The following is a 12,149-nucleotide window of genomic DNA, read 5'->3' as shown; positions in this document are numbered from 1 at the left end:
TATTTTATATGGTAAAAGAAAATTAAGTTTTGCAATTTATAGGTGTTTCTTTTTTGATGAAGGTGGAGAGGTTAATAAGCTGCCATAACAAATTATTTGGAGATACACAGAAAAGATGCTCTTTGTTATTTCAGATGGATCTAAGTCAATAGATACTAGTAAAGTTTTCATACACCGCACAAGGAACTCGAACGCTTAAGCGTTGCATTAAAAGTCCAACACTCTACCGACTGATCTAACAGGGCTCTGCCAAAAATTGCGGGATCTTTCATGATCATTCCTACTTGTGATCTGCTCAGAAGGTTTCCCATTGAGATTGAAACCTAAATTTTTCAATCCGTACATGCAAATTGTCGTGTATGATTTTTACTCAATTCCGCATGTAATGTTTGCGTTCGTGTAATTGTAAAGTTGCTGTCCTCACTCGGAAATAAGACAAGCATTTTTTGAGTACAAGATAAAAATTGATTTTTATTAAGTATTTTGTTTATTTGAATTTATTTTATTTTCGTATTATTCGTCACTTTTAATTATTTAAAATAGAATCATTCGAAATAAAAATCCGTTCAGTTTTTTTTCTGGTAAAAGAATATTGAGGTTTGCAAGTTTTGGGTGTTTTTTTGATCGAGTTGGAGGATTGATAGGCTACCATAACAGATTGTTGGGAGATACAAACCGAAAAGATTCTCTTTGTTATTTCAGATGAAGCTAAATTTAGATCTAAGTAATGTATTCATATGCCAAACATGAAAAACTTCGAAAACAAATTCTTCTCAATTTTCTAAGATGGTAAAACAAAAGCTCTGAGTGCAAGTTTTGGATGTTTCTTGTTTTTGATTAAGATGGAGGGGCTGATAGAGTGGCATAACACATTATTGGGGATACAACCAAGAAAGATGCTCTTTAAGTCCAGATGAAGTTCAAACTAAAGATATGAATTAGTTATGCATACGCTCAACCCCTTGACTGTTGGATTGAAACTCCACCGCTCTACTGATTGAGATAGCAGGGGTCTGAGTTTAGTTTTTTAACTTGCCCGGTAGATGCAATTTTTTTTATTTTCTTGAAAAAAAATCTTTTTCGCGGGATCTTGAACAAGTTTTCATTCCTACTCGTTATCCGCTGAGAAGTTCTCCGGTCGATATTGAAACTTGAATTAGCCAATTCTTACATGCAAATTGTTTTTTTTTTTGTTATTCATTTCCGCATGGAATGTCTGCTTTCATGGACTTCTGAAGTTGATTTCCTCACTCGGAAATAATGCGAGCCTTTTCGTTGATTGCAGAAGAAAAAATTGATTTGTCTCAATTTTTATAGTTATTTGAGTTTTATTCAAGTTTTCCTATTGTATGTAACCCTAAATTTTGTAAACGAAAAACTTCAAAAACAATTTTTTCAAGTTTTCTTAGATGGTAAAATAAGAGCTGTTAAAGCAAGCAGAAAAAATGCCCTTTGTTAGCTCAGATGAAGTTAAACCAAAAGATACGAAATAGTTATGCATACGCCCGACGAAGGTCTCCAACCCTGTAATGTTAGATTAAAAGTCCAAGGCTCTACCGACTGAGATAGCAGGTCTCTGACTCTACTTTTATTTTTTGTACCTTTTTAGAGAAGCCATTTTTTTTATTTTTGTGCGAAAATTTTCTGACAAAAGATCTTAAAATGTACATTACTGCACGTGATATAGTCAAAATTTCGGCCGCTGAGAACCTTCATTAGTCATTTTGTATTGTCATGGACTTTTTTCGTGGCATGAAATTGTGAAAATGCTTTTCTCACTCGGAAACAATCTTATGGCTAAAGATGTTCTTGATTTTAGAACAAAGGAAATCACTGATATGTCGCACAGCCGTGACGTACTTCCCTTTCCCGATTCGCAACCATGTGAAGAAAAATGCTACCACCGAGTTGTTCACCTACTTGATTCTCCGAAGGCGCGAAAACAACCAAACAAACTTCAAATCTGAAGTTGAGGAATCAGCAATCGAGGATTTTACTTCTCGTGAAATTAAAAGAACAAAAGAGGAGGACTTCTCGTGGCCGAGAGTCGTACAGCAGCCGAGAAGGCGTTCGGGTCATGTTGTGCTACGACTATGCTGCTCCGATGGCACTGCGTGTGAATCAATTGTTTCTAAAGGTTTGTACAAAAACTAAGTCCTGCAAAACGAAGTACGGTTTTCCCCTAATTTTGTCGTATTCATAACATACTTATTTCCGTTTAGCCGCCCCAATTCAGAGGTTCAATCATTTCTATTTTTGTACGAATAGTCTGCAGGGTTTTCAAATGTTCATTCCTGCTCGTTGTCTCCTCAGAAGTTCTCCCATTGAGATTGAAACATAAGTTTTTGTATCCATACATATAAATTGTTGTACATGGTTGTTTAATCATTTTCGCATGTAATGTTTGTTTTTGTGGAATTGTGAAGTTGCTGTCCTCACTCGGAAATAAAACATGCCTCTTTTGAGTACAAGAAAACAAAGTTTTTTGCATCAAATTTTTTTATTATTGGAATTTTTCGTGTTTTTCTATTATTCTTTACTCTAAATATTGAAAATAGATTCCTTCAAAAACAAATCCGTTTGAAATATTTTATATGGTAAAAGAAAATTAAGTTTTGCAATTTATAGGTGTTTCTTTTTTGATGAAGGTGGAGAGGTTAATAAGCTGCCATAACAAATTATTTGGAGATACACAGAAAAGATGCTCTTTGTTATTTCAGATGGATCTAAGTCAATAGATACTAGTAAAGTTTTCATACACCGCACAAGGAACTCGAACGCTTAAGCGTTGCATTAAAAGTCCAACACTCTACCGACTGATCTAACAGGGCTCTGCCAAAAATTGCGGGATCTTTCATGATCATTCCTACTTGTGATCTGCTCAGAAGGTTTCCCATTGAGATTGAAACCTAAATTTTTCAATCCGTACATGCAAATTGTCGTGTATGATTTTTACTCAATTCCGCATGTAATGTTTGCGTTCGTGTAATTGTGAAGTTGCTGTCCTCACTCGGAAATAAGACAAGCATTTTTTGAGTACAAGATAAAAAATTGATTTTTATTAAGTATTTTGTTTATTTGAATTTATTTTATTTTCGTAATATTCGTCACTTTTAATTATTTAAAATAGAATCATTCGAAATAAAAATCCGTTCAGTTTTTTTTCTGGTAAAAGAATATTGAGGTTTGCAAGTTTTGGGTGTTTTTTTGATCGAGTTGGAGGATTGATAGGCTACCATAACAGATTGTTGGGAGATACAAACCGAAAAGATTCTCTTTGTTATTTCAGATGAAGCTAAATTTAGATCTAAGTAATGTATTCATATGCCAAACATGAAAAACTTCGAAAACAAATTCTTCTCAATTTTCTAAGATGGTAAAACAAAAGCTCTGAGTGCAAGTTTTGGATGTTTCTTGTTTTTGATTAGGGCTGATAGAGTGGCATAACACATTATTGGGGATACAACCAAGAAAGATGCTCTTTAAGTCCAGATGAAGTTCAAACTAAAGATATGAATTAGTTATGCATACGCTCAACCCCTTGACTGTTGGATTGAAACTCCACCGCTCTACTGATTGAGATAGCAGGGGTCTGAGTTTAGTTTTTTTAACTTGCCCGGTAGATGCAATTTTTTTTTTATTTTCTTGAAAAAAATCTTTTTCGCGGGATCTTGAACAAGTTTTCATTCCTACTCGTTATCCGCTGAGAAGTTCTCCGGTCGATATTGAAACTTGAATTAGCCAATTCTTACATGCAAATTGTTTTTTTTGTTTTTTTTTGTTATTCATTTCCGCATGGAATGTCTGCTTTCATGGACTTCTGAAGTTGATTTCCTCACTCGGAAATAATGCGAGCCTTTTCGTTGATTGCAGAAGAAAAAATTGATTTGTCTCAATTTTTATAGTTATTTGAGTTTTATTCAAGTTTTCCTATTGTATGTAACCCTAAATTTTGTAAACGAAAAACTTCAAAAACAATTTTTTCAAGTTTTCTTAGATGGTAAAATAAGAGCTGTTAAAGCAAGCAGAAAAAATGCCCTTTGTTAGCTCAGATGAAGTTAAACCAAAAGATACGAAATAGTTATGCATACGCCCGACGAAGGTCTCCAACCCTGTAATGTTAGATTAAAAGTCCAAGGCTCTACCGACTGAGATAGCAGGTCTCTGACTCTACTTTTAATTTTTTGTACCTTTTTAGAGAAGCCATTTTTTTTATTTTTGTGCGAAAATTTTCTGACAAAAGATCTTAAAATGTACATTACTGCACGTGATATAGTCAAAATTTCGGCCGCTGAGAACCTTCATTAGTCATTTTGTATTGTCATGGACTTTTTTCGTGGCATGAAATTGTGAAAATGCTTTTCTCACTCGGAAACAATCTTATGGGTAAAGATGTTCTTGATTTTAGAACAAAGGAAATCACTGATATGTCGCACAGCCGTGACGTACTTCCCTTTCCCGATTCGCAATCATGTGAAGAAAAATGCTACCACCGAGTTGTTCACCTACTTGATTCTCCGAAGGCGCGAAAACAACCAAACAAACTTCAAATCTGAAGTTGAGGAATCAGCAATCGAGGATTTTACTTCTCGTGAAATTAAAAGAACAAAAGAGGAGGACTTCTCGTGGCCGAGAGTCGTACAGCAGCCGAGAAGGCGTTCGGGTCATGTTGTGCTACGACTATGCTGCTCCGATGGCACTGCGTGTGAATCAATTGTTTCTAAAGGTTTGTATAAAACTAAGTCCTGCAAAACGAAGTACGGTTTTCCCCTAATTTTGTCGTATTCATAACATACTTATTTCCGTTTAGCCGCCCCAATCTTCTCAGCTGGCTGTTATAGCGCCCCTATTTTACAAATCGAAGAGAAGTATTGGAGAAGTTAGTTTTACGACTCCAAGAGGAGTATTGGAGAAGTGTCTTTTTGAACCAAGAATTTTGAAGCATGAAATGAAACGCGTGAAAAAGTTAGCAGTGGATTGGGTGCTGAACAAAACTGTAGAGTGGAGCGAAAAGAGATTGGTTTTCTGTTCATGCAGCTGTTTTCGAGAGAGCGAGTTATTGGGGTGGGAAAATTTTCTTAAAGCGAGCAAATTTTTGTGTTCTAATGTGGCTTTTAAAAGCAGTTCTTTTTGAATTTTTTTTTGGTTAGGAGGTTTGATAATGTGTAATTTTTAGGCTGATTGTGATAAAGTTTTGAAGGTTTCTGGTAATTAATATGAGTTTTATGCTAACTTGGAGGTTTTTCATCTACTTTGCTGATTTTTAGAGCAATTTTAGCGATTCGCCTAATGTTTTCTTCTACTGCTCTAAGTAGGATCTGAAGAGACGTTTATTATTTCAGGAGGTTTTAGATAACAAGTGGTTACTGTTTTTTTGGTATAAAACGTTTTTGTTCGGAAAAATGACAAAGATAGAGAAATTTTAAACTATTTTCTTAATTTTCTGCATTTTTCTGTTTTTTTTCTTATCTTAGACAAGTTTCTCTGAACAATTCAATACTCCATTTGCTCAGAGAAGTTTGTTTAGACTGTATGTGCCCTTTTTATATTAAAAAATTCGTTGAGTTTTAAGTTTTTTTAAGTTCAAGTAGTTTATAAATGCTGTTCGTTTTCCTCATTTTTTAATAGTATTTGGCAAGGCCTTTGATTCAAATTAATTGATCTAAATATTTTGGCTGTTGTTTGATTTTATTGAATTTTTGAGGTGTTTTTGTTAAAAATAATTGAGTATTTTTAAGTAAAAGTTATGATTGTCTGACGTGCTTTTCGCTTGTTTTTCTTGTCGATTTTTTAATATAGCGCTATTCTAAATGTATTGCTAGTGGTAATGGTGAGTAGAATGGTCACCTTATAATGAAATAAATAATACAAAGTTCTAAAAAAATTTTGTTCATTGAATTTTTTGTTTAATATGAATCTGCCACCTGTTGCGTTAGCAAATGCTTGAAGAAGCATTAAAAAGACTTTTAAAATAAATTTTGGGATACAGCATTTTATGTATAATTTCGAGCTAAATTTTGTGGATATTTTGTATGGAACAGTTTTTGACGTTGTCCTTCATTTCTCTCCCTTTATTCCGTTTTCTGTACATATATTTTGAGTGTTTTTTCGTCGATTGGTAGTTTTTCATTAAATGGAGACTTACCTTGCCGCATGGTCTTTTGTCAATAAGATTTTGGAATCGCAACTTATAAATAAATTTTTATCAGAGGCTTTATCGCTGCGATACTTTTCATCAATTGTTCATTTTCCTGTTTTTGCTTCAAAATGATTAGTATTATTAAATAGGATTTTCATTTATGTTAGTTAGTTTGGTCAATTTTCATCTTCGAGATGTTTCCGGAATACTTCTGGCGATGTTTTTCTGATTTTTTACTTCGACGAACAAAATTTGTTTGTTTCGCTTTACCTCATTTTGCTGCTTTGATTGAAACAAAGTTGAAAGCATTTATATTAATAAGCATATCTAGTGTGTGAAGAGTTAGCACATTTTGTACCCCTAATTGAAAAACTTAGTTCAGACTATTCTCAAAAATGTCTTAAAGTTTTGGCCTGAGGGAACAACACATTATCTCTGGCTATTATTTACCATTAGCCCTCTTTTTTTGCACAACTGAAAAGTCGGTCTAGACGAGTTAACAGGGGAATTTAAGTTAAATCTTCGGGTCTTTCCTATTATAGGGCACCCCTCGCCCCTCTTGGTGGATTTTTAACCCATATCCACAGAGTTACTATAAATGTACCAAATGGCCATAGTTTGCGGGTGTATTGGGGCTATTTTTTCTTTGCCATGTTTGCAGGCAAGCATCCCTCTTTCTTCTACAAGAGCTGCAAATTTGCACAGTCAGGTGACCGGCTTCCTCTACCCAACTTGGGCACGGAAGAGCTCCATTCTGAGCTGAGCGATGTCACCAGCTATTTCGGAGATGGCTCAGTCACTATCGATGACGGAACAGAGTAATTGGTTCAAGTAATGAACAAGTAGATGGCAGATAAGGAACGGCTGCCTTGACTTACTGAGATACATTTTTAATATGTTAACTGTGGAAAAAAACTGTAATTTTAGTAAATGAAAACAAACTTGCAACTGAACCTCGTGGCAGTTTATATTTTATTCGTATATTGTGAATGTATGGCCCGTTCTGTATTTCTCAATGAAAGGAAACAGTTCATTATGTGCACTTTAATTTTTTTCTTTTTGATAGTTTTACAAGCACTATTAGGTTGCTAACTAAGTACGCGAATCGGAATTGCGATCCAAAAGTTATCTTGTTCCTCCTATCAGTCTATCATTACCAATCAAACACAGTTCAAAATTTCTGAAGTCAGTATGGAGGTTAGCAAATCGAAAGCTTGAATTGAACTGTTGGTTTTTCCCATTATGGCCTTCCACGAAATCATGCCCCTCATTATGGTATATTTTATATGACGGGTATACTTCATATAACCACCAAGCTTGGAGGCTATAATGGGAAAGACCCAAACTTTTTAATAGCTGCCTTAGCTATACTGCACGACAAAATTAAGTTAGCAACCCTTTCTTTTACTAAGTTAAAAAAATCAACATTTAATGCAGTATTACTCCAACTTATGATCAAATTGTGAAAATAATTATTTCCACACCATTTATGCTCGACGCTTGTGGTTTTGCTTGTCAATGAAATTGAGGTTATTGGTCCCCTACACTGGTCATCTCGCCTACCTATGAAATGCAGATAAAACAAAACGTTCACTTACCGGAAATCCCAATGTGACGTTGATGAACTCCATCCAAGTCTCACAAGAAAAAGAAAGTTGTCACCATATCACATTTCTGTCACATCTTTTTTCCCTCTAATGTTTAACGCAAATATTAACTCGATCATACTTGAACAAACGTGAAAACAAAAAACCTTGTCACTATAAAAAAAAGCGTCAATTTGGTTCACTGCAATACAGAAGAACGTTTTCTGTCAGTTTAAGATCAACTTTCTTTTTCTTGTGAAAGTTGTATCGAGTTGGTCAACTTTATATTGGGGATATTCAAAGGTAGGCAATGCCATCAGTGTAGGGGATGATCGATGGTTTTCAAATTGTTCCTGAAGCTCAATCATAATTTGTTTTTAAATTTCAAGAATGAGCTTGTAACCTATGAGGTAACTAAAAGTATGGGGTACTAATTTCATTTTGACGTTCAGCATATTGCTTTGTGGGTTCTTGCCGCTTTTGCAACATCCTGTGTAATATCTTCTTGACTTATGTCCGCTAGTTTTATTCCTCGATTACTCGGATTTCTCCATTCGCATTTAAGGAGTAATTTCTCCTCAAACCAATTAGTATGGCCACAATAACACTAGAAACTATTCGAAAGGGGAAAGTAAACACGGACAGTATCCGCAGTCGCCAACTTGCAAAAATTTTCATAGCCAGTTGACTCAACAAGCCACTCGAAGTCAGACTTTATTTTTACCACATCAACCTACTCATCAATAACAGAATATATTTCTTTGAAAAACCCCTGAATGCCACAACCTTTATGAAAACTGAATGAGGAGAAATCGACGAACGGGGAAAACGGGGAATAAACGAAAAAAAGTGGAAAAAAAACGAATACCTATTTTGCTTTCAAAATGAATCAAGTTTCCACTGCAAAAATTTATATCGATACAGCGTGCCTTGTCCCTCTTCTCTAGACCTTGTCTGTTCACATGCAAACGAGAAAAAATAAAGCCAAAAGCAAGAAAAAGACCTCAATTTAAAGGACAAAGAGTGAGTAAATATTTAAGAGCTTCAAACCAATAATACTAGCCTCATCAATTAATTGATATTAGGTGTAGAAAATTAAGTTATACTGAAAAATTAGAATCCCGATGCAACATGAAATATTCTTTGCAGGCGTTAGTTGATTGTAGAGCAAACCTGCTGATGCATGACAAATATTTAGCTTTCTTCATATAAGTTTTACATGCAGGTGTGTTCCCGACTATCTTCTTAGTTTCAGTTAAGTTCCATGAGCCAATTTTTATTGAACGATCTAAAAGCATTGCCGATAATAATTTCAACTGCTTGTAAATTTTTTGATCACTTCATGTTATTTTTCTTTATGTTATTTTGTTCCAAATTATGGTTTCTTTAGAGCTCAGAAAACTAAATTTCGTACAACTTTGCCCAAGGGTTAAGAAGAAACAAACAAGATAACAATTATAAAAGTCCCTCAACTTTTTAGTTTTTGCGTTTCTGCAAAAAATCACAGGAGAGTCCAAGATTTTTAAATATGCTAAAACAGAAGTTGCAACGATATTTTTATCTCAATCGAAGCGTATCCTGAAAATGCGTTTTTAGTGCAAAAAATTGGGGTCTTTTCTCTCGCCTTCACAGCAAAACTAGGAAAATGAAAGATAAGCTGCCACAGATTCGGTAGATCCAGTTTAGCAAACGGATAAGACTACCATGGTATTTGGATTATTTGACGCTCTGAATCAAAATATTTTTTCATTTGGTTTCGGCAGAAATAATTTTAGTAAGATGTACCATTCCCTGAAAAGTCTAAAGCCGAGATGGTAATTTTAAGCAAGATATTATTGACTACTGAGTTTTAAAAAAGCAGAAAAAAATTGACGATCTGAACTGAGAATGAACAATTTTCTGGTTGCGTCTTTATGAATATTAGACATTTTGTGCTCACTGTTTATTGAAAATGTCTAATTGCTCTTGAACGAAGCTGGAAGCACCTATTGTAAACGTATGGGTCTTTTTATGCAAAATTTTTTTCGTTTTGATTTTTCAGGTTACTTTTGCGCCCTAAACTTTTTGTGTTTTGAATAATCTAAAAGCAACCCTGATCCCCTAAAGCAAGCTGCAATAGGTTAGAGCTCCCATTAAGCGTTAAAGAGCAATTCTTCCGACGGTAGCTTATTGTTTTCATTTTCTGTTTTCCCTTTAATTGTCACCCATTTTTCAAACAATAAACACAACTTCTTATTCCTATGTATGAAACTATAATAATCATTGTTGGAAAAATTGATTATCGACAATGAAGAAGTTTATTGGGTATCAAATATGCTGGACTTGACCTATTACATTTTTTGATAAAATTTAGTTCATTTTTGAGGTTAAAATGTCCTAAAATCAATTTGTCATTGCTTTGTCTTTATTGAATGTGTTTTTTCTCCAAACAAAACAATTCATTCATTGTGCGCCGCGTACGTCGGCAATTTTTTGTTTTCAATTGTTGTTAACATTGTTTTTTAGAATTTACTTATTGGCCCAAAAAATTGAAAATTTATGAAATAAAAAAGGCGATATCACAAAAAAGAAGGTTGAATTAATAATCTATTGTTTTCGTGGCATTTCTTGCTTTGAAAAGCATTAACCAAAATCTAGGTTGGGAACACTAACACTTTTATAACAAATTGTCCACATAAAGTACAAAATAATAAATAATTGTGACCTGCGGTTTAATCGATTTTGTTTGAGTTATTAATTGCTGTCTGTAACAATCGTGGTTCTACAATTTTTCTAAAAACCAATTTGAACTTTGAATATATACTTCAACAGTTAAATAGCAGTGAAACGAAATACGCATCCGCAGACGGAAAAAGAATTTTATTTTCGCGAGACAAGGCATTCAGTTCAATTTTCAGAGATCACATGAAAAAGAAGCTCGATTAAATTATGTTTACAGATGAATTCACACACATATCTGACAAAAAAACAAAGAATTTTGGCGGCTTCTTTGTTCTTCCTCTTCTTCTTTGGGTTTTGAGCCTGATTCAACATAATTTAGTTTTGGCGGAAAATCTTTACTGTCTGAAACTCAAAAGACAAAGGTCAGAAAACCAGCCAAATCTAATCCAGTTAGATTTCTTCTGTGTTTCAACACTTCAACTAGACCAAGCGTCCATGAAAAATACCACTTTGTGTTCATTTCAACTTTTCGATTTTTCAATACAACAAGTTTAAAAACAATTTGCAACAAAAAATCCTTTATTAAAGTGCTAGTTTCCCTTTTGCGGTCATTCACACGAAAAATCACGTACTTTTTCATTTAACGAGGAAATGTCTATCTCGTGAAATCACAACAGAAGTTTTACTTACAGCAGCAAATTTGCTTGATTTTTATATCTATCAGAAAAAAAATTGTGTTTTTCACGTGAGAGTTTAAGATTGAATATGGATGAGATTGAATGTGGTTTTTGGAGAGGGTATTTATACCACGAATTGTTGGATATTTGTTAGTTATTAACTAAATCCTGCCCTTGCAGCCCACTCTCACATAGCTTTTTTATCCAGGGCAAAATTTTGGGGTCCTTTTGGTCGTCTTAGACGAAAATTAGGAAAAAGAGATACGGTAGATCCAGTTTATTGAAAAACGGAGAGACAACCAATATGACTACTAGGGTATTTGGATTATTTGATGCACTGAATCAAACTTTTTTTATTGATTTTTGGCAGAAATAATTTAAATAAATTATAACCTGCCATGAAAAAATCTAAGGTTGAGATGGCAAATTTTAGCAAGATTTTGAATACTGAGTTGAAAAAGAAACAAAATATAATGTAAGTTGCAAACTGAAAATGAATAGTTTTTTGTTTCCGTCTTCTTTACAAATATTAGACATTTTGTGCTCACTGTTCATTGAAATGTTTGACTGCTCCTGAACGAAGCTGGAAGCAACTATTGTAAACGTATGGGTCTTTTTATGCAATTCTTTTTTTCGTTTTGATTTTTAAGGTTACTTTTACGCCCTTAAGTTTTTAATTTGCTTAATCTAAAAGCAATCTTGAACCCCTAAAACAGGCTGCAATAGGTTAGAACTCCCATTAAGCGTTCAAAAGCAACTCTTCCGATGGTAGCTTATTGTTTTCAATTTTTGTCTTTTCCTTTTATTTGTCCCCATTTTTTAATTTTTAACATTAATATTAAAATAAAAATTAATCGTAAATTGCAGTCGAATTTGTTTGAGTTATTATTTGCTATCTACAACAATCACGGTTCTACAATTTCACCAAAAATCAATCTGAACTTTTGAACGTTTGAATTTTGAGTTAAAACTCAAAAGCGGCTATTTGAGTCTTGAAATGTCAAAATGTCTAATGTGCTACAGCAGGGGCCAGTTGGACTCTGGGATGAGATATGAACTCTTTGTTCGCATCAAAAACTAATAATA

The 12,149-nt window shown here is 34.0% G+C and overlaps 2 protein-coding genes across 2 annotated transcripts in view; both read left to right on the top strand.

Moving 5' to 3' along the window:
* LOC142345352 (ribosome assembly protein METTL17, mitochondrial-like) overlaps positions 1–7,187 on the top strand; it is a 225,150-nt gene extending 217,963 nt beyond the window's left edge. The window contains exons 6-7 of the mRNA XM_075397378.1: positions 1,820–2,137; positions 6,801–7,187. Coding sequence (XP_075253493.1) covers positions 1,820–2,137; positions 6,801–6,961 — 479 coding nt within the window. The 3' untranslated portion in view covers positions 6,962–7,187. The remainder of the gene's footprint in view (positions 1–1,819; positions 2,138–6,800) is intronic.
* Positions 1–12,149, top strand: part of LOC142346191 (uncharacterized) — a 332,292-nt gene that overhangs the window by 230,436 nt on the left and 89,707 nt on the right. The window lies entirely within an intron of this gene.

Source organism: Convolutriloba macropyga, chromosome 9, assembly GCF_964194025.1.
Source record: "Convolutriloba macropyga chromosome 9, txConMacr16.3, whole genome shotgun sequence".
In the NCBI taxonomy this organism is placed as follows: Eukaryota; Metazoa; Xenacoelomorpha; order Acoela; family Convolutidae; genus Convolutriloba; species Convolutriloba macropyga.
The sequence above is the reverse complement of the archived record's forward strand: the minus strand, read 5'-3'. Positions and strand labels throughout refer to the sequence as shown.